The sequence below is a fragment of the Lepidochelys kempii genome, chromosome 7, assembly GCF_965140265.1.
Source record: "Lepidochelys kempii isolate rLepKem1 chromosome 7, rLepKem1.hap2, whole genome shotgun sequence".
NCBI lineage: Eukaryota > Metazoa > Chordata > Testudines > Cheloniidae > Lepidochelys > Lepidochelys kempii.
Genome location: NC_133262.1, coordinates 77,005,102 through 77,028,881, shown reverse-complemented (window position 1 = coordinate 77,028,881; position 23,780 = coordinate 77,005,102). Strand labels below are relative to the sequence as shown.

At 40.8% G+C, this 23,780-nt stretch overlaps 1 protein-coding gene across 10 annotated transcripts in view; it reads left to right on the top strand.

Annotated features, from left to right (window-relative positions):
* ANK3 (ankyrin 3) overlaps positions 1 to 23,780 on the top strand; it is a 554,708-nt gene that overhangs the window by 380,417 nt on the left and 150,511 nt on the right. For all 10 annotated transcript variants that reach the window (XM_073353398.1, XM_073353395.1, XM_073353403.1 and 7 more), the window contains 2 exons: positions 10,873 to 10,971; positions 22,017 to 22,115. In XM_073353398.1, the coding sequence (XP_073209499.1) occupies positions 10,873 to 10,971; positions 22,017 to 22,115 (198 nt within the window). The remainder of the gene's footprint in view (positions 1 to 10,872; positions 10,972 to 22,016; positions 22,116 to 23,780) is intronic.

Below are 23,780 nucleotides of genomic sequence, written 5' to 3'. Positions count from 1 at the left end.
CCTGTCTGCTTCCTGAAACATTAGAGTTTAGAAGGGGAAGGCAGGCTGCATAAGCTGGATATAAATAGGGTGCACTGAGTGACAAGTCTCCAAGGTTGTTTGTAGCATTTCGGACACAAGTCCATTGGGGAGTTAGTCTCTGTTTAGGGATTGTGTAAATGGATTAAACTCTGTATTCAGTCCTGTTGCGGCCAAGAAGGTAAGCCTATCCTGTTAGGTCTATGATAGCTTTCCTTATGTGACTGAGGAATGAACGTCTCTTCCTCTGACTTCTATAAAGCTGCCTCATGGAACTCAAGTCACACCTTCACACAACACTCTCAATTTAGGAGATAACTCTGATTCTTTTTTCAAGAGATCAGCCTTCATTTAACTAAGAAATCCTCAACCCTCCACTAGGGACTGTAATTGCTCAGAAGTGTTATGAGAATGGGGACTCTGTAGAGGCAATTCTTGCTGAAGAAAGAAAAGTTCTTCATCTGTATAGTGCATTTGAAGTTTCATACTGTTTCGCTCTCTTTCTCTCCTGTTTCAGTCAGGACTCCAAATAGTGCAAACGGTCTAAGGAAAACTGAGATCCCTTATATGACCTCACAATAAACATTCAGATTTTACTGTTTTGAAGTGGGTTATATAGGCAACATGCAATACTGATAGCAATACTGCTGAGTAGCAGAATACCATCAACACATCATAAGGAGCTGGCCACAAATAAGTGTAAGCAGCATGACAAGAGAACCTGTTGTTTTCCTTATTGTTTGTTTTTTGTCTTGTATAATTGTCCTTTGCAGTAGCATACTTCCCTTTTCTTCTATGACATTTTTATTTCATGCATCTTGAGACTGGAGAAAAAATTCTTAAATAGGGCATGTATTACATAAAACTGAGAAAAAAGCTTAAGAATTCTGGGCGACTTTTGAGGCTTCCTGGGGAAGAGGAAAATATATATCGTTTTCTCATTTCAAAAGAATCACAGTCTATCTCACTGCAGTCTGTGCATGCATGTCAGGTTCCATGAAAAATGTAAGATTTAGTCTTCTGCAATGATGGTGGTACTGTGGCATCTCAAAATTCTAAACAAAGGAAGATTCCTGGGGGAGTGAATATTGAATTTTCATAGTGGACATTCTACAGTGTATATATGTAGCCATACAGTTGTATAGATAAATAAAATATTTCACTGGCAGAAAAAATATATTGTGCAATGTTATGGCTGAAATTTAGTAATACATTCTCCTAGTTCTATAGCAAATTCCTGGCATGACAGTCTGGCAGTCATCAGCTATTCTTTCATGCATTCCTCCAATGTCAATATTAAACCCTTCTCAGATCCTGCTCTCAATCCGGAAGTAAGAGGAGGGTCTTATTAAAATCCAAACTCATTCTAATATTTTGATAACAAATTGGATTTGGAAAAAAAAATTAGGACTGTCAAGCAATTAAAAAAATTAATCACGGTTAATCGCACTGTTAAACGATAATAGAATACCATTTATTTAAATATTTTTGGATGTTTTCCACATTTTCAAATATACTGATTCTTCTTTGAGTGATTGCTCATATTGATTCCAATTAGGTGTGCGCGTGCCACATGAACAGCCATCGGAAAGTTCTTCCCCTAGCAGCATCCGTCAGGTCGGCTGTGGAACCCCCTGGAGTCGCACCTCCATAGCGCGCAATATATGACCCTGCTGACCTGGCGCCACCTCAGTTCCTTCTTACCGCCTGTGACGGTCGTTGGAACAGTGGCATCTTGCTTAGCAAGTTCGCCACGTTTCCCTAGCTTGATTCTCATAGTAGTTGTTCTTGTTCTTTCTTGTAGTTTTCTTTTTGTTTTTGGTGTAGTTAGTAGCAGTTGGGTTGGGGGGGTCTCCCTCTGTCCCGACTGCTTTCCCTTGGGAGGGCTCTCACGCTCAATCCCCAGGATTCAAATCCTGCTCCAAGCCCATGCCAACGGGTGACCCCCACAACTCTTGTCTGAAGTGTCTGGGGGAGGCTCACCAAGCCGAAAAGTTCAGGATCTGCAAAGGGGTTCGTCCTAGGACCAAGAAGGAGTGGAACTTTTGTCTTAAGCAACTCCTTATGGAGGTGGCACTTAGACCCCAGGTTTCTTTGGCGCAGCAGGAACCAGCACCGAGTTCTTCGGTGCTCAGTGCCTGGGCGACAGTGGTGAAAGTGGCCCCGCAGATGGACTCTGGCCAAGACCTGCCGCACCGCTGCTCCCCGGTGCTGAAACTGGCGGCTTCGGCCTGGCATCATCCCACTCCCCAGCACCGAAGTGGCACTGGAAGCAGGAGAAGAGTATCTCTGCTGCGCAGAGACCCACCCACCTGGAGCCTGCCAATAGGGCGCATCCCAAAGAGGAGCACCCGGGCGCTAAGGCTATGGACGTGGCACCGTCGACTTTGGCCCCACAAGGAGAACCATCGAGTCCGGTGCCATTGGACTCCTCGACCCACAGCACTGTGGAAATGCAGATGCCGTCCACTCTGGATACCTTTGTGGCTGCGAGGGACCTCATCGCCATGACAGCACCGGGGTCTCCTCTGCTCCATGCCAAGCCTCCAGTGCCTCAGCGTGTGGCACTCAAGGCAAGCCAGCATTGTTCCGATCATCGGCACCATCGATCGAACCTCGGCACCGTTCAAGGTCCAAGCACCTCTCCCCGTCACGGCACTGCTCCCCGTTGTGGCACCGGTCGCACTTGCAGCACCACTCCCGATCGTGTCATCGCTCCTGGTCACGGCGCTGCTCCATACAACGGTCGCCTTTGCAGAATAGGTTCCAAACTTGGTACCGGTCACAATGCCGCTCACCATCTCGGCACAGCTCCAGGTCGCAGTACTGCTCTAGGTCCTGGCACTGTGGCATGTCGTGGCATAGCTCCCCAGCTTCATGACAATGCTCTCCAGCTTCACGACGCCGTTCTCCAAAGCAGGTCCACACGGCACCACCCTGGCCCTCACAATCCCAATCCCGTTCCTCAGGCTTGGAAATGGGGTCTCAGTATACGGAGCGGGACTGAGGCCATTCAGACCATGGACACCCTGATATGGGGGCAGGTGCTCAATATGGGTCTGCAGGCCAAGGAGGTGGTGGAATCGGAGGACCCAGTGGTAGACATTTTGGCCCCGGAAGGTCCGTCAATGGTGGCCTTGCCCCTCATCAAGACCATTCAGGCCAATGCCAAAACCATCTGGCAGACCCCCGCCTCTATACCCCCTATGGCCAAAGGGGTCAAACGCAAGTACTTTGTGCCCTCGAAGGGCTATGACTAGCTCTTCATGCATCTGCAACCCTGCTCACTGGTGGTTGCGGCCATGAATTAGAAAGAGAGCTAGGGATAGCGGGCCCCAGCGCTCAAGTCGAAAGAAACCAAGCAGCTGGACTTGTTTGGCTGCAAAGTGTACTCCACTAGTGCTGGTAAAATCTTTTTTTGAAGTACATACATTGTGGTGATGAGGCAGTGATCTGGTTAAAGAGGCTTTATACTCCCTCCACATCTATACTTTGGGCTGTAATCACTGTATAAGTGTTTGGAACCAGCCAGTCAAACCAAGTCATTTTATAAACTGATTGATACCATGTAAATTGACTGTATATGACCAGACTGTGATCAACCCTTGCATGAGGGTGTGGGAGAAGGGGAAGCACAAGAACTGATTACAACAGTAGTTTCTGTGAGGAGGGGCTGCTCAGTCCTTGCTCTGGGGAACAAATCACCCTGAAGGGGGCAAAGAGGACATGAAGCATGGCTCTGCCCCTCCAACACCAGCCCATAGAGCATGGCAAGCATGACAGAGAGAGCAATCTGTGCCATCCAAATAGATAGTGCAGAGCCCACACTCACCAAGCAGCCCCAGGAGAGATTGAGCCTCAGCACAATCACTGTCAATCCTTGTGATCCTGCTGGGGCAGGGCAGCTCCACACTGCCCCCTACACAGGTCTGTGTTTGAAACAATCTAGCCCACCAGCATTGTAGCAATCTGCTTGGTGTTAGAAAGCTACATATAAACCTTTGGTGTGATAGAAAGAAGATGTATAAATATTTACCTTTCCTCCAAGCAACATCCATTTCTCCATATATTTTCAAAGCCACAGGTTCTGTTTGGGCGGGCTGGTTAGGGGATTGTACAGGATGCAGATAATACCAGAAACCAGAAGGAATATTTTACTTTTGAAATAAAACTAACTAAATTTGTTTTCTGGTGTTTTTAAATTGGCTCTTCATTTGCTGACTGACTTTGTCATTCATGTTATTCATTTGAAACAATAAAGGATAACCTTAAACTTCAGTCTTGAGCTGTAAAGAACGGCGGAATGTGTCAACAGGGACCTGATCTCCTTTCAAACAGGAACATTTCTCTTAACAATTTTGGGATTTATATTCAGATAGTTGATGGGCACAGAATACTTAAATGTTTAGGCTATTTTATATATAAATGTCTGTAATTCAAAATTCTGAGTACCCATCTGAATAATATAGAGCGGGGCAGCTGGGTTATCTTAGTCCCCTCTTCTGACCATACAAAAATGTGGGAGCACCAAATGTAATTAAAAGTGGTGCATTTAAATGTGATTGTAGGAAATGTTCTTCCACACAGTGCATGAACAACCTTTGGAACTCACAGCAACAATATATTACTGAGGTATTATATTTTTATTTTTTATATTTTTAATTATTATATATTTTTTTAAAATGGGCATATTTAGTCTTGAGAAAAGAAGACTGAGGGGGAACCGATAACAATCTTAAAATGTATTAAGGGCTGTTATAAAGAGGATGGTGATTAATTGCTCTCCATGTCCAAAGGACAAGAAGTAATTGACTTAATCTGCTGCAGGAAGATTTAGGATAGATATTAGGAAAAACTTTCTAACTATAAGGATAATTAAGCAGTGGAATAGGTTACCAAGGTAGGTTGTCAAATCCCCATCATTGGAAATTTTTACGAATAGGTTGTCATGGGTGACCTAGTTTGACTTGGTCCTGCGTCGATACAAGGGGCTGAACTAGCTGACCTGTTGAGGTCCCTTTCAGCCCTACGTTTCTATGATTCTATTACTGGTATCACCCACAATATGCTACGTGTTGTGCAAACACAAAAGAAAGTACGGTCCCATCCCTAAAAGGCTTGCAGTCTAAAACAAACAAGGGATAATTGTAAGGGGTATAAATGGGAATCCACAATTGGTTTAAATAGAAGAAAAATTATAAGGATGTAATATCTCATACTTCAAATTATAGAGCAGTGACTATTATAGTGCATGCCTATTGAAAGTACTTCAAGTCATGAGCAAATGAAGTCACCAAAGAAAAGGGTGTTAAGGGAAATAAGAAGGGGCATGTATACGTTATATGCTTTTATAGCTGTTTAGCTTATTCTGATACGATTTTCTGATTGTGATATGTGGATGTCACATCCTGTAAAATATTCCTATAAGACATGGTGACACACTGAGAGCTAGAAATTGCCATAATGAATCAGACCTGTCATTCATATAATCCCAGTATCCTACCTCTGACAATACCCAGCATCACGTGCTTCAGAGGAAGGTACAAATCACCCTGCAGTAGGCACTTTAGTGCAGAGTTGCACCATTTTAGGACATTTTAAAAGGAGTTTTAGATTTTGTAATGCAGCAAATTACTTCAATAGTTACCTGATTTACTATCCTATCTGAAAAACAAAGAGAGAAAGTTATAGAAGATCAAACAAATAAAAATACACTGATAAGACAGCAGCTGATGTGAGTTGACTAAGGAATTCAAAACCTTTCGTTTGGTGTCTGTACTGTTTGCTGATACCAGAGTTTTAGCATTAATAAACTACATCAAAGCTGCACATGTTATGAGGCTTTATTTTTATCTCTAGATTCTGGTGCCAGGTACAAGCAACTCAGATTTCACTTGCCTGATTATGTATTGTCACTAGAAACCGTAAATGAAAATCTTGCTTGAGCTTTATTCTCTCATCAATTCATGTTCATAACTGCCATGAATATATTTTTACTGATGGGAGAAGAGGCCACTAGTATGACACAGCTGGGCAGGATTTATTCACTACTGGCCTGGTCCTTCACTGAAGTCCACTGGAGACATTCCATTGACTTCAGTGAGCATTGGGTGAGGTCCTAAATTGTTCTTGAAATAGACTGTATTTAAATAACACATTATCCTAAACTATTCAGGGATCAGGACTGGGGCTATTGACAGATAGCAGAGCCTGGAATCCATCTACTCCCCAACAAATAAACAATTCAGATAGCAGAATGGCACTTTTAAATTCTGAATGGAAAAATTATACAGCTGCTTTACATTTTTTCCCCAGGGTGAAATCACTGACCCTTCATCCATCTCATTTTTTTAACTTTACGTCCCATCATATCTTCTACACCTGCCTTCTAGCTAAAGAAAGCTAAATATAGCTCCCTACGCTGCATTCATTCATCCAGTTTATGAACTGTCTGAATAGGTCACTAGAGAAGACTCTCAAATGGGATGTGCACACACTGCCTCTGCAGTTGTACCAGCCCAGGAAAGAGGAACTGAACTTTGATCATTCACAAGCTAGTGTGTTTCACTAGGCCACTTAGTTTCCTTCGGTTTTGCTCACCTCACTATCCTGAGTGCAACTGTGCAACATCATCTTTTTAAAATCGACTATACTGTTGGTCAGGAATTTCAGTCATTTGACCTAGATGCATTGTTGACCAATAGCATGGTCTTTTTCTATTATTGCAAACAAATGGTATATATGCATAAATATTTCAGAGTGAAAGTAACCTGTATATGCATTTTAGATCTGATCCTGCACCATTTGAGTCAACAGGAGTTTGGCAAAGATGGAGCAAGATTGGACTCAATGTGACTATATGGTTTATAAAAAATATATTTTAATTTTGAGTTATTCATGATCATTTTGTCAATACAAAGGGCTCTGCCATGAGTTTATTGATAGCAGAATCAGAAATAAATGCAGTATTTTCTTCTATGTCATGTAATATAGTTATAATTTACCATAAAGAAAAAAGGTTGTTTGTTTATTGGTTTATCTGTGTTTTCACAGATCCCCCAGACTCTCTCGTAGAGCCTGATTCTCACATACACTAAGTATGTTTTTCACTATTCTGGCACTATACCCAGGCCTTAAATTGGGCTTGTTACATTTACACTCACCTACAGTCCATTGCCCAGAATGGTGTAAAGCGGCTTTGCGGTAAATGAGATCCATACCCTTAATTTTTAGTTTTTTCTGCCTTTTTATATATCCTCCCCATTTCTTCACACATAGGTGTTTTCTCTTCCAGTCCAATCATGTTATGAGTAAAGTCAATTGTTTTGTCCTAGCAGCACTTGGACTGGGTGGAGGGTATTGAGATTCTTTCTTTTGACCTGCCAGTACACTCACAACAGGTGGGAAAGGTTTTATATTGGCCCCACGTTACCTGTATTATACTTTCACTGGACAGGTGAAGAATGTTTTTTCTTCAGGCCTGATAGACTCAAGCACTAGTTTTAGTGGGAAGATGGAGGTCTCTTTTTTATGTCCCTTTAGCATCACTGATATCTTTCCTCTTGGGAAGAAGGGGAAAGGAGGCAGAATATCTTAATGATTCCTACACTTTCCTTTCCTCCGTCCTCTCTGCCAGGCAGCTTTCCCCCCTAAAAGCTAACAGTTCCCTCCAGTGTTTGGCTACTGTGATGTATTCACCCATTATTATATCCACTGTCTTTGACACCCAGCTTCAAAATAAATGGAATTAATTATTTTTAAATGTAACCCTGAAGTTGCATGCATTAGTTTCACAAGTGACCACACAGTTATATCATCTAAGTCTTCACTCTTCCCTCCCCCCGTCCCATATGTCCAGGGGTGAAAGTAACTTAAAGGACTTACCGGTACTCTGGAGTCCTGAGCAGGGGGCATGGCCTCAACCAAAAGAAGTGTGGCCTCAGTTGGAAGAGGTGGGGCCTTTAAAGACCCAGGCCCTTTAAATCAAGATTAAAAGCCCCTGGGGCTCTGGCTGCGGTAGCAGCGGCTGGGAGCCCGGACCTTCTAAATCACTGCTACCCCAGGGCTCCAGCAGCAGGGCTCAGGCGGCAATTTAAAGGGCCTGGGGCTCCGGCTGCTGCAGGAAGCCCCGGGCCCTTTAAATCACTGCCGGAGCACTGCCACCGCTACCCCAAGAAGGCAGGACAGCAGGGTTGGGGCGATGATTTAAAGGGCCCGGGGCTTCCCGCAGCAGCCGGAGCCCTGGGCCCTTTAAATCACTACTGGAGCCCTGCCACTGCTACCCCAGGACTCTGGCAGTGGGGCTCGGGCGGCGATTTAAAGGGCCTGGGGTTTCCCACAGCGGCCAGAGCCCAGGGCCCTTTAAATCGCCGTCCTAGGGAAGCCAGTCCAATCTGGTATGGCGTACCAGTTCTTCCCAGTACGTTGTACTGGACCATACCGGCTTACTTTCACCTCTGCATATGTCTTCTTGGGGTGATCTCATCTTAATGCTGAGCCCAATCTTGCCAACAGTACCAAACATAGCGCTTACTACCAGGTGTAGTACCATGGAAGCCAATGGGTTAGATTCTTGACTCCAATAATTCCCCTTTGGATTGCTCCAGCACCACAAAGAGGACTTAATACTGTCCTAAATGAGCAGTTAAGGATTCCCTCAGCATGGGGGAATTCTTGGCTGAAATAGAGGGCATGTTGGGGGCTGGATGAAGTATGTCAGAGCATGCTGAACTCCAGTGATCCCTGCTGGCACAGTGGCCTCAGAGGGTGGTTAAAACCTGGTGCAATTTAGAAATGTCTTGAGGCTGCTCTAAGTTACAGTGGCTGAACCAGGATTGGGGGGCTGGACAGGAAGCATACGTTTGTCTTCTCCATTTCATGGACTCCAAGCACTGTTCCAGCACATCTGAGGACTCTGCCCAATGAGACTATCCCCAGCAATTAGGATTAGTCCCAGTACTAAGTGTTTGCAGACTCAGGCTCTTATATTTTAAGCTTACTGAGACAGAGACTCAATCTTTGTCTGTTTTATAAATCACCATGTACGTCTATGGCACTGTATATGAGCAATAAATAACAAAATAATTATTTTGAGTTTGGGTGCCTTATAATAATTAGCTGATTTAAATATAGATATTTATTTCCTGGGTATTGTACTATATATGCTTACTTTTAGGCCTTGTGGCTAAGGCAAAGTGTACTATTGATTTAACATCTGAGACATCCTTATCTTGGGAGCTGTATTCTGCCCTGGCAGGTTAATTGACTTGATGCTCTAATGATCTATAATACTGTACAGAATGTATAGAACAGCTATGTCTTTGTCTCCTTGTGAAAATGTAATATATCTGTGTGATAATGTTAATACAATCTTTCTGGTACAAAGTAGCCAAGGTATAGGTTAACTGTGAAGCATTATGTAAGTCAAAGGCATGCTGATGTAGGTGCTCAACATACTAATCAAGTACAAGTTAGCTTTCCACATTCTGTAAATATTGTTTTTTGTGTTGGTATTCTAGTCATTCCACTCACCTGCTATTTTGAGAAAACACATACTGAACAGTCTATTGGCTGGGTTGTACAAATCTACCATACTGTAGCTATTCAATGCATTGAGTGCATCTCTGATGCATAAAGCCATAGGACAGATGCTCTCAGTAAAACTTAACTGTTCTTTCTCAGTCATCAGGAAGTTGGTTTTATACAGCCAGCTGTTATTACTATCCCCCAAAACAAAGATGATCATGTCTTTAAAATTATATTCATCTTAGTATTGAGGCTACATTTTCAATTTAAATCTCTTCATGTTCACTTGACAGTATATGATTAAAGCTAGGTTTGTGGCACAGAGATCACAGTGTTCACAGTAATTGGGAGTTTAAATAAATAAAGTCTGTGACCTCACAGGGGGTCTGGGCTCAGGTCCCTACTCCAGGCGCTGTGACCTGGCCCAGTCTCTGTCTATAGAGAGAGGGGGATGCCCCAAATGTGAGTGGCACTCTTGACTACATGGGCCATTTCACAACACCCGGAGCAGGGAGCTGCGAGGTAGAGCGGCCGCTGCAGGTTAAGTGTGGCGCAGGCTTGCTGTCTGACTCCTACCCAACCCCACCTCCCGTCAGCCCCCCACTATCTCCCTTTCCCTGACTTATCATTTTTCACCACACCTCTGCCATGAAATTTATTAACAATTTCAGTGACAAAATCATAGACCTATATCTGATTGAATATATATACTATGTACACTATGATATAGAGAACCCGCCAAAGTATGAAGAAACACCTGAGCTGCATGTAGTTTAAAAGGGTCTTTGAATGTGTTATATAATTGTCCTCTGTGCGTAGCAAAGTGGCATACTATTGTGCTGCTGAACATGATTCAGGAACAAAAATTAAAATGCATGCAAATATTTACTTTAAAGTCTGACTTGAAGTGTAACTATCACAGTATTTACCAGAGCAGGTTGGTTAGAGGTGATTGCTATGGTGCTGTACATTGTCAAATCCTAGATGTCTGTAGAATTTACAGGTAATGCTCAGTAATGAATGTTTACGGGCACATTGTTGCTTTTGAAATAGGGCAGATTGCTAGGAATCTGTTTTTTCTTATGATCATTTTCTTGCCGAGTGAAGCTCAGAAAAGCTTTGTGGAGTATGGGTCTTTAGTATAGTGGTTCACCTGTGTAGATGAATGCATAGTCTTTCTAGTCTTCTAACCTCCTAGGGAAACAAAGCTGTATTTGTCTCAGCAGTGGTTGTAAAGTAGTCTTAGTACATTCTATGAATGAATTGCAATGCTGAGCTAATAAAGGAGACTCATCTGAAAGTTTACTTTATATGCTTTATCTCCCACAGAATGATATCACTCCATTACATGTTGCATCGAAGAGAGGAAATGCTAATATGGTCAAACTCTTACTTGATCGAGGCGCTAAAATCGATGCCAAAACAAGGGTAAGATTAAATGTGAATGATCTGGGTGGTATTATTTACAGGTTTATTCTTTTGCCATGTATGTTTGTAAACAAACAAAAATATTCACTTACTTGGCAAGCTTTGGTAAGAGTACAGAATTATCTTTGGTTTTTGTACAATCATTGCTAGTGTTTTACCTCTCATTCAAATAATGTTCTAAACACCTTGTTACATTAAAGCTCAGAGCTAACTTCCATGCAGGCAAAGCAATGCCTGTCTTTTCTCTGGTATCTCATGAAGGCTACTTCTAGGTGGATCATTTGGAAGCATGAATAATTACACCTACCAATGAGCGAACCCTGAAAGTGTGGTGTTCCATTCAGTTTATTGATGCACCCCAGAATTTCAGTGGTGGAGGAGCCCCATCTCCTGTAACTTTCCCAGCCCCCATAACTGCAACAACATAGCTTCTCCGTGTGCTCTCAGAACCCTTGAGGGAGACTTGTCAGCTCTCTCCTGTTGCCTGCAAAAAACTTTGTTGGTGGTTATAGAAGCCTTCTCCCCACAGTTTACATAGAAATCTCCCGTCACCCCCATGGGTGAAATGTGCTAGGTTAACATCCCTGAAGTATGGAATTTTTCTTTTATCCATTGAACATGTAAAGCGCAGACACAGTATTGTCGCTTTGTCTCACCTCTGCCCTGGAGGGGCTACCTCATAGAAAGAGAGGGTAGTTTGTCTTCATGTCCCATTCGGTGTTTAGCTGCTTTGCTGAAATTGTCAGCAAGGGTGGCAGTAGTTTTTTTGAGGTAGACACCTGTCCACCAAGGATGTAGACTGATCTAGGACATCAGAACATTTAGGTGTATACCACTGAACAGCGATCAGATGATAATCACTGTATTTAAAAACTGATTGAGGCAGGTGCTTGGGTAATGTATTTATTCAACGAGCAAGAAGTAATTTACAGAGTAAACTTAGAACTGATGCTGCTGCAATCTTGCCTGGCTGTGTTCTCTGCCTCACTCTCTGTGGTTGCTTGTTTGTGTGCATGAGAGAGGATCTCTGAGAATGAACAGGAAGTGTGGCAACAGTATGACCTGCAAGATGTTTGACAACTTTACTCTTCATTGTCCACCATTTCTCTGATTCCTCACTGACAGAATTCAAACCAGTACAGTGATTTAACTTAAGGACATCTTTTATATAGTTATTACAGTATAAATAGCTTTCAGTTAGTTTTTTTGTATGTTTTAACAGTCTTCCAGATCTACTGCAAAGTATGTTTAGGCACATTCATGTATTTAGCTGACTGTCCATTCACTTGACATCATATCAGCAATTACGAGGTGACCTCCTTGCTGGAATTCCAGAGTCACATCATATACTTTTGTACTCAAAAATAATCACTGTATCCTTGGAGGTATTTTTTTGTGCATTGCAGCCAGTAGTTAATGCTTTTTTCTCTCTCTGAAGCTATGACCATTTTGAAAATCATAATTTTGTTTTGCCCATAGTGCTGTAGCAATATAGCTCCAAGCCCTGCTTTGTGAGTATTTGTGAGAAGTTGATCTCTTTCAGTGGGTCAAAAATTGCAGAACTGGTTTTGAAGTCAGTCTCAGATTCTCTTCCACGCTCTGCCATCCAGACCATTCTGTGTCTTTAGGAAAGTATTTTCTCATGTAAGATCTTAGAACTACATAGATGAATATGAATTTACTAACATGGGTCATCGTTCCTTGCAGTCTCTGAATTCCATTTTGTATTTTCAGGTCTCTGTAGGTTCCTTAGAATCATCAGCCATGACAATACCCCTTATGGTCAATTTCTCTCCCTAAGTACTGGTTTATTTGAAATTGACACTTGGCCTTGTTTACTTTAAGGTTACTTTCTGAAGTTTCCAGTTGTCACTGTAATCATCACTGATACTCAAAAGTGATGCTGCCCCAGACTGTTATGCAATCAGTGTAGATTTTCTTTCCTCCAACATCTTCCTGTGTGCAGTGAAATATTTCCAATGCTGAACATACTATGAAAGGCAATGGCAAGAAAAGTGCCAATGGGTACATTAATTGTGAGTGCAAGTCTTGGAACTTTCTTGTGTCCAAAATGCATCTAATATGCTGAAGAATTTGGCTCCTGAAATCTCAGCAAATATTTCATTCCTTGTGAGCAAGTAGAAATGTTTTCTCTTAGCGCTAGTTTTCAGCTTTGTGGGAGTCATTCCCAAAATTTGAGTGCATTCCCTTTTTATTGTATAATTACTGAGTAGTGAACTGAGCTTGTCAAGTCCCCTGTTCTGTGAATGATCCCATCTACTGTCATGTTTGGCAGCTTTTCCTCTGGTCTCTTTTTGCATGGCAACTACAACAATCTTTTCTTCATAGTCTGGTAATTATTGTGTACCCAGGGATACCCCTTTCCTATGAACCAATCTCCATCTGATGCAATTAGTGCCTATGGAACTGGTTCAGATTTGTTACTAAGGTTGTTATAGAGACTCTGTGATGTTCACCATCTTGACTCGGCCAGGCACCTCATGTGTAAGCCCAAAACAGATGTCTTCCCTTAGTGTAACACTTCAGTTTCTTATTTTACTCTTTGGGCTTTATAATCATTGACAGTTCACACTCACTTTGTTTCTCATTATAGGATTTTAATTGCACTTTTGACTTTTCTAGTTTTAGCATTTATTTGAAGTACCCTGTTTCCATATCTATTAGTACAGTCACTTGTGCTCCAGTGTTTTCTTTGCATGTCACATGTAGGCCTTTTGTGATTACTTTTATTAGCCATTATTTTGAGTTTGTAATGTCTTTCTTTACTGTGCTTATGAACAGTTTTTCCCCTTCTGTTGAGGAAGCTGCACGTAACAGCCTTACCCCAGACATTTTCCTGTTTTGTCTGCACATTTTTGCAAAGTGGTTGGACTTACTAGTTTCCATGTTTGCCCAAATACTGGACATATCTTTTCTGTATTTATTTTTACTTAACAAATGATTACTTACAGTCATTTGTTCTGTGCCTCTGTCCTATTTACATTTCTCTTTATTCCACTCCTTGACATATGACTCTTGCCTTATTTAAGCACTAGATCCATGCCTCTGAGTAGCTTTTCGCATACTTTTCACATACCTTTTTATTGTTGAACCCTCAAACCAGTTGGACTTGAATGAGGGCATCTTTTACTATTCCATAGTCACAAGACTGTGTTTTTAATTTTAATTTGGTGGCAATCTTCTCTCTTGTTTCACCTTCTCTGGAAAATATAACTTTCATAAGTAACATGAGTTGGGTTTAGAAGCAGCGGTTGGGCTACATTATCCAGCTGAGGTTATGGGACGGGTATAGCTCATGCTGGAAACCACCTACTTTGTAGCGAGGATGCAGGCAAAAATTACTTGAGTGCTAATAGTCCCCCAGTGCCTTTCCGCAATTCTCTCCAAAGGACCCAGTTACTGGGGAAAGAATCCAAAAGCACCTCAGCACAAAGAACTAGGGGATATGCCCCAGACACACAGCAGTGCAGAAACAGTGAGGACACAGTAACATGGGTAAGGCTTTGCTGAGGAGACAATCACACCCAGGCTAGGCTTACCCAGGTACTAGTCACCAGCTTAACTGTGCAGTAAAGACATACCTTCAAAGAGGTACCAAATTGGGTGAAGTTTGGGGCCATTTTTCATTTTTGGCTTAACCAGTGCAATTTGCCCATTCCCCAGTACACCCTCGATACTCTTAAAAAGAAAGGAATTAGCAGGATTTGCTTAACTTCTCCTGATCATGGCAGGCTGCTTGAAACACTCCTCATTTCACTGGGGCCCAATTTCTGGTAGTTAGTAACTGAGTGAGCGTTTTGCGTCTGGAGATGCTGACTCATCTAGACAAGAACTAGCATCTTGTGATCTGAACAATACATGGCTCTGCAGAGGGGAGCAGTAAACTGAAAATAATTCATGAAATAATTTATTTATGAAAATAATATTTAAATATTTGACAAAAATGGGAGAGATAAGAGAGAGGCACAGAATAGAGGTAGATTGGGAAAATATAAAATGAGAAGAGGCGATAAGAGGAATATAAAGTGGGTGGAAGGAAATACCAGTTCAGAAGCAATATGCCTGCCTAGTTTCCATGCTGAATAACAACATCTAATTTTATGGGTATAATGTTCTCCCTACTACCCCCACAAAAGTGTCATTGCAAGACAGTGTGTCTCTGTCATCTTTACAGTCACTTTACTTTTTCCCAGGCGCTACCCTTTTGCAATGTCCTATATTCAGTACAGCCATATAAGTATATTGGGCAACAAAGACTTCAGTCGTCGTCTTCTTTTGTATAACAACAGGCCCAGTATTGGAGGTTGTGTGTTTGAATGGAAAAGGATGGTCAAGACAGTATCAGGTGATCTATAGTTTAATATCTTAGTTAAATTCCTGGCATGACCCATTTATGCAAATGTTTCATGAAAGAGAGAGTGTGTAGAATACAGTCACAATTGCATAATATTCATTTTAAAAAAAAATATTCCCTTGTCTCTGGCAGAAATGATACAGTAATTGGGGAGGTTTGTGGGTGAAGAGGAATGAGGCTACTAGAGAGAGTATCAGACCATTAAAAACCCTACAAAGAAAAATACCAGAAATTTCATAAACACAAGTTACAGTTCTCCAGGAACACTGAGAGTTGACCAGAATTCTGTGCACTTTGACTGCGTTAAATCTGGCCTTTGCCGTAGTTGCCACTGCATCCTATTGTAGAAATGCTTCTTATGAAATACAAAATACCATTTAAAAGGCAAATAACAAGGTTTTTGTTTGTTAAGCATATACGGTACATAAATATTTGGAAATCAGGCACAAATTCCAGGTCCTTGTTTTTCCTTCAACGGTTTTGTGAGTCAGCTTTCTATGCAGCAGAAGTTACCATGTATATTACTGGCCAAATCCTGGTCCCACTGACATCAGTGGGACCAGGCTTTGCCCCTCTTAGTGTTATGTCTGTCAGATTCAGCTATTTGGATGCCATTTTGGGAGCTGTGCATATAATCCACTGTGTATGGCATAGAAAGTACATATTCCATAGTATCTGCTTTCATGTTTCACAAACACACTTGTTTTCTAGAGATGGGTGAACAGGTTTAGATAAAATAAGAACCTTTAGCCACAACTTGTGATGAATTTGAACTGAATCTTTCTTGAGGTTTGAATAAGTTCAGATAACATTGCCCATTCATTATTCATTTCCATGAGTCTTTGCATTTGCTGCTGTTAGATGGTACTAGAAGCCATTGTGCTAAAATACTGTAAGAAAGGGCTAAATCCAGATCCCACTGAAGTAATTTTAATTGACGTCTGTGGAACCAGGATTTGGTGGTCTTAATCAGAAGTAGGAATTAATGGAACTCCATAAAAACTGCTCCACTATTGAAAACTCAAGAGGGTCACATAATATTTAAGCATACTGGCTTTTGGATCATTATCCAAAATAAACCTCTGAATGTTTTGAGGTTTTCTCATCATTCCCATAAATTCCATATTTCCCTAGTTTGGTTACTCCTGTTATAATCCTTTTGTTTGTTTTAAACAGTTGCTCTTATTCCCCCTCGTCTTTTGCATAACATGCAGCAGCAGATTTCTGATTTCTGTGCTGAATTCTCAAGCACCTTTGTCAGTAAATAAGAATTATTGTCATGCTAAGCCCTACCTAGGTGCTACTATGTGAATGCCTATAAAGGGCAACTTTTACAACGTAGTTTATAAGTAACATTCTGAGTGAAGATTAGTTAATACCTCATGTAACTCATTTATTGAACATTGCCCTAATGATTTTTTCCTCCATCTGTCTTCCAGAATAGATTTTAACAAATAAAGCATACTTAGTGAGGTTGATTAAATTAGCTTGACTTACTTTGGCTGTCTGATACTTCGTGTGTCAAACTGAATTTGTGTATGTAGCACACAGCAAGCACATTTTACCCTGGATTAGCAAATAAGTACTTGTAATCTTTATTCAACTAATTAGCTGTGAAATCAAAGGCCAGCACTCATGTCTACATGAAAACATACTGTACATGCCATTTTAAGATCTATCTGACGATATATAAGCTGCTGCATAGAACCTGCATAAGAAATAATATAGAGTGTATGGTAACAACATGAATAACATGTTTGTTATACAGTATATATTTTGAATATATGAAAGGAGCAAATCTTATCACCCTCCCTTCCTCTGCCACAGTGAAGGTGTGGTTTGCAGTATAGCACAGTTGTTTGCAATGGGATAAAGAATAGGAACAGGCCTAGGGGGCAGTGGATACACTGCTACATGAATCCACATGCTTAGAGGGCAGTTAGGTAGCCAAGGGGATTAATATGGCCCTGAGGCTACAGTGGCTACCACATAGCAGATCCTTTGTGGGGACGATTCCTTCTACCCCAATTCCCAGTGGAATTCCCCTGTGCACAGCGCATGTGCTAAGGTTGTAGGCAGGTTCTAAGATTTTTCTCAAAGTGTTTTAAACATGCACAGAATAATTGTACAATACATAATGTTTCAGCTGTATAACGCTGAGTGCTAACTGATGTCTGGATTCAAAAAACAAACAAGTGGGCCCAGTCCTTGCATCTGGTCACACTGTGTTTGGTGCAGGACCTGAGCAGGGGGCAAAAGTGTCTGTAAGACACCATGCTGCCCCGGTCATGGGGTTAATTGGAGGCTGGGCTGGTCCACAGTGCAGCTTTCAGGTCTGCTCTAAGATATACCCAGCTGCAGCTCCCAGCAGTTTGTTTTGTAGCCAAGGAGTGTTGGAGTACAGGAGAATTCTGGCTATGTCAAGAGGAATTGGAATAAGCAGCTCTGTGCCACTAGAAGATTCTGCTATGCATGGTGGCTCCTCAGCTGGTCAGTTAGGCTAGTTAAGTCTGCTTTATGTTGTTGATAGAGGCTGAAGAACCTACAGTTGCAGGGGCATCCCAGTTTGGGATGGGGAGAGAGGCACTAGGGAAGCAGAGAGAATTCTGGACACACTAGATCTGTTCTTCAGTCTTCCATGATATTAGATGAGAGTCTAGCACCCCTAAATGCCTCATAGTCTGGGGAGAACAAGCAGAAAGGCTGTTTCTGTCCCAGAGGGGCCTACTATTGAGTTGTCTGAGCAGTTATTGTTTTTTAGCTGGAGACTAGTTATTCCATGCAACAGCAATAGGGGGCACCTGAATCTCTAGCCCTCCTTTCCCACTCCCTCCTCTATATATATCACACAGCAGGGAAGAGAAAGAGCTGGCTGATCCCCCAGGTCCTGCCTTCTCCCATGACATCCAGTGATCCCACACCCACATTAGCCAGGAGAAGATGATGGAGGGGGAGAAAGTATATCCTTAGGAGGCATACCCACACTTGGGTGGGCCTTACTGGCCTGTGAAAAGAGGAATCAGCACATTGAGTGGGTGCTGTGGAGGTGAGACTGGGTGCTGGAAGCATGTCTGGGGGAGACTGGGTGCTGGGAGTGGGATTAACAGTAGTGTAATTGAGATCAGAGTCTGACCCAGCAATAGAGATTAAAAATGACATGAAGCTCCAGTGCTGTAGTTATAAATCCTACTTAATGTTTATTTTCTGCAGATAGTTTATTTTTATTATAGATAGAAAAAAATCATTTTAAGAGGCTAAAGAAAGAGAAGCAGCCACTGAGCTGGTGTATGCTCCTGTTGTTGAAATCCTGTATCTCAGTGCAATTCTTCCTGGTCTCTTACTGGCATTGCAGGAGTTCCTCTCCAGTTTTTCTAGATGAGTAGATAATACAGATGACATGATTTATCATGTCAGTGCATACTTAGAGAGTCCTTAATCTGCAGATTATTGTCATTATTATTTGTAATGTATTTTCTGAGCCATTGCAGACTATCATATCAATGGGAGTTTGCATCCTAATACATGTGATATATTTATGCTTCCCATATGGTATTGAGAATGCACAATAAATAAGAAAACTAGAATCCTTGTGACATATGTAATACAGCCTTGCTGAGTATACAAAAGCCACTTTTTATCACAATATCTCATTTTATCATAAACCCTTAATCTAAGATCCATACATATTAGAAACAACAGCCTGCACATTTTGTGTTTTTATTCACTTATTCTATAATGTAGCACTAAAAAAAAAAAAAAAGCTTTCACTCCCAGTCCTTGATGCCTTTTCCATACAAAACATTTTTGTAGCCAAATTCTCTCTCTGACAAATGGAGTTTCAGTATTCAGTGGGAATTCTGACAAACTCTTCACAATAGTTGCATTACTACAGCAGGCAGTGCTATAGATAGATAGATATCTAAATTCCATAGTCATATAATTTTGTGCTAATGCATGCAATATGGACCAAATCAAGCCCTGGCTGATTCAGCAAGGCTGCCTGCTGCCTTCTATTCCATGGGAATCCTGTTGGCAAGGGATAGGATTCCACAGCTTACTTGGCTGCTTTTCTGGGGCCCAATCCAATTTTCATTAAAATCAGTGGAAAGAATATTGTATGCATTCCGTTATCTGTGGCCAGTATTTTCTGCTGAACCAGCCTGGGGTCTTGACATGTCCCTAGTTCTCAGAACTTGTTCTTCTGGAGACATAATGCATTATCAGGTGGGCCTCCTAGTGCACACTGTGTGTGCTGTGGATGGATCCTAACTGGCCTCATCCATCAGAGGGAGGAAAAGCTCTCTATACTATACTCTTAACTCCTGTGCCTCCTCATCATATGGGATGTTAGCCCTTTCTGGTACACCACAATTTAGGGGAGATAGGGAAATCCAGTAGTTATGAAAATTGAGACTGATGGGACAGCTACTGTTTATTACAGTACTTGAAAGTATTTCTCAAATGCTGCAATTCTGTCACTGCTGTAGCGACAATTGAGCAATGTGTGACTGTTGTTAAATGCACTTTCTACATTTCATATTGTCGGGCAGTGTCTTTGTTCTGTGCCATTTAATTTCCAGAATTACAAAGTAATCATGCATAGGTTTTATTAATATTAGTTCTTCACATGTGTGTTTCCATTGTGAATATATATTCACATACAGTAGAACACTCCTTATTGTCAATAAAATGTATTTCATATACTTTTAAAAAATGATAGAAATCTCTAAAACTCACTGGACAGTGTATTTCTGTCTTTTAGGGTTGATCATTATCATGTAGTAAAGTTAGTGTGTCTTGGAGGATTGAAGAATCAGGTCTTGGCTCTGGGAATAAATGTTTGCAATATACATATTTCTAGAGTAGGATGGTGAGTGTCACTAACTTATAGCAACTTAACTTCCTTAAATCAGCTCCATCCATTAACTTAAATGGAAGCACTTGCACAAGTAAGACAAGCAGAGGTTGGAGCAGTATTGTGGAAAAATTAAAGCATTCAAATTTGTCGCCAAATACAAAGGGCCAAGACAGTTAGGGATCGTAAGGCTCTCTGAATTACAGCTAACTCCTGGTCTGCCATTTATTCTGAACAGAACTTAAATTGATGATTTAGCTTAGAGAAATAAATTAAGAAATGTCAAGGAAAAAATTATATGATTACATCTGAGAAAAAGTTTCAAGCAAGAACTATTTATCTTAATGGTTCTAAGATGTTTACTACAGTGTGTATAGCACAGCACCTTTACATTTGTGTGTTAAATACTTTGAGGTAATAATTAGTTTTATGAAACTGTTGTAAAATATTTTTTAGACAGTACAATCAATATGCATTTTGGGATGATATTTATTAGATGTTGGTGAAAAAAGACTCCTTTCATTTATTGTATATAAAATGATAATACTTATTTTTTGATTATTTAATTATATCTTTGTTATGGGGGAAAGTACCACTGAAATATTTAGTGCGTATACAGTATATATGCTATGCTGGTCCATCTCCTGTGGGTTTGTTTTGGTTATAACAAATAAGAAGGTTTAATATGATTGAAAATGCTTTATTTTTCTTTTCGATTTTCCTGGAAGCCATGACATTATTATATGTAACAGGCGTAATGTCATGTGGCACTGAAAAAGTCTTTAACTTTACTCTGAATTGCTTAAGGCAAATACAGTATGTTCCATCCTAGTATTCAGTGCATAAGACAGATTATTTAAATATTGTAAGCAGGGTACAGGTCAAGGAATAATCTAATCAATTTGTGAAAACTCTGTAAATCTCAGAAGATGTCATCATCTTGTTTAAGGAAGGTGTTTCTAAATGAAAACAACTAGTGCTGGGCAAATGAGTGTGTGATAGAATTAAAACAATTGTCCCAAAAAAGGGAACAAGTTTAGACTGACTTGTTCAATTAGTCATATAACCTCAAGGCTCCTATCTACTCTATAAAAGATAGATGATAGTTTAAACCGAATTTTACAACGTGGGTTTAAGACATTTTGCTCAGGGAGTGTGGACCAGTCAAAAGCAAAGTGATGCCATTTTAGAATACTATTTTCAAGTCTAAATAATGTGTTTTTCAAAATGGGAATCTCACACATTTGTCTGGTCCACACTGACCAAATCATGGACCTGATTTTCTAAAATGTGTGCATGTCAAAAATCCACGTATGGAATGTCTAATTTGTACATGGAATTACCACATTTGGACACACAGCTTAGGAAATTGAAGGCTGTTTGTGTATGCCATCATGGTAAATACATGCACAAATTAGGTGTGAAATTGTATGTGCAGTTTTAGAAAATCACATTCAAAGGGTCTTTAGTTTAAACTCATCATGTGCTGAGCCTATTTTTAAAAACAAGTTCAGCGAACACAGATTTATGTCGTATAGCTAGGGTCTGAATTACAAATTGACCATACAGTTCTGCTGTTATCCTAGATGTATACATGCAAGAGCTGGATACATAATGAAAACATAAAGAATATTCTGTTTGGAAATATCGTGTCGTTTGTGGAATAAATTATTCAAGGAATGTTATTTGATCTGTTGTATTAATTATGCATTACTCTCATATTGTTAACAACACTCAAAAACTCAGTGCAATAATGCATACTTAAAATATGAACAATATTTGAAATTAACGGCTTATGATTCTTGTATTCAATAGGACGGGTTGACACCTCTCCACTGTGGAGCAAGAAGTGGGCACGAACAGGTTGTGAAAATGCTGCTTGATCGTGGGGCCCCCATTCTATCCAAAACCAAGGTAAATGGTATTGTGCACCTGTTGACTAGAATAATCTCTGAAGGTTCTCTGAATGTAATTATGTATATCTTAGATAGATTAAGTCTCTTGTGATAAAGGTACAGCTTCATCATAACTATTTAAAGTAACGGTGTTGGAGACCCTCCAAACTGAGTGTAGTTTGTAGTGTGCTTATGTGCATGTATCAGACAGTATGTGTTATTCGTGGACATTTAATTGAGATAGTTTTGTATATGGGAAAAAAGATTCCTTCTGAGCAAAAGGAGCAATATGGTATATACTGGTCCTCAGAATTCAGATAACTAGAAAACATTTGCTTCCATGGGACTGTTCTATACTGCACACATACAGACTATATTTTTAACTTGTTCCAAAGGTACCGCAGGGATAAAAGATAAAAATGTAGTAATGTCTCTTTGCAGAGGTAGCTGTACTTTGCGGAGCTGTTGGTTCGTTACCAAGTTCTTCCATTTCCTATCTCTATACTTTGTCAGAGCAAATCAAATACATTTCTATCCTTCCATAAGGCTGTTTGTGGAAATTTAAAATCATCTTCATTGGAGTGGGCAGCCTACTTCAAATGCAGGGGTTCCCATTAAAAAGTTAGCATTTGCCAACGCTTGCCATACAGTGGCAACTCAAGCACCAAAGTTACCTCTGATTTTAAGTCAAGGCATAGTAACTGATTTTTTAATGACACCACTGTATGTCTCCTCCTCCTTTTGGGGAGCGAGAGAGAGAGAGACTTTTGTCTCCTCCTTTTAGAGCAGATATACTTGGGTGGAAAAATTTGTCATGAAAAATCCTGTTGTACTAGTGCAGCTTGTTGGAGCCCCTCTCACAGGATCCCTTATACACAAACATTTCTCCCTACATGCCATGCCCCAGCGCATTTCCTGCTTCTGTCTTCTCCTAACCTGTCCTATTCTCTCTCTCTCCTCTTTTACTTGCCTGTAGTGATTTTGGGGTTTCCTTGATTTTTATTTTTAATCTTTTATGTTTTTTCTTGTTGACCTGTTTTGTTTCCGGTGGGATATATTTGTCACGTGGCCTGGACTAGGGTGTGGTGTCACATTTTGTCTGCTCTCCAAGGCAATTGCACATGTGCTAGGATGGCTAATCTGATGTCAGCAGAGGAGAGATCCTGCACATCCTCTACATGTGGAATTTTTATTGACTCCCAAAGCCCTAGGCTTCCAGCCCTATACATAGGAGTCCCTCCCATTGCTAGTTACAGTAGGAACACAGCCAGCTTTCAAGGAGCCCTCTACAGCTTTACCTGGAACACCTTTATATTGGGGGAAGGCCATGTAGCTTTCCTTACACACACTTTTCTCCTCTACCGAGGCCCTCTTCTCAGGATTAGTTTGACCCACCTTTCAGGGGCTCTTCCCAATCACTAGTGGTTCTGTGATTTGTTTAATGCAAACACCTGTTATACCTGCATTGCTTTATTTTTTCATCATAATAATACAGGGACCCTTCTGAGGAATTTTATCACTTCTTTGTGGTATAAATTGCCATTGCTTGTCATTATCCTGAAATTCAACTAGCTTTTTGAATACTAGTTCAGTAGTTCTTTAATCTTTTCCTCTTTCCAGGGTGTCCTTCAAACTTAAAATAGTGGTTTCAAAAGATGAGAACCACAAACCTTCCCTAAACCTC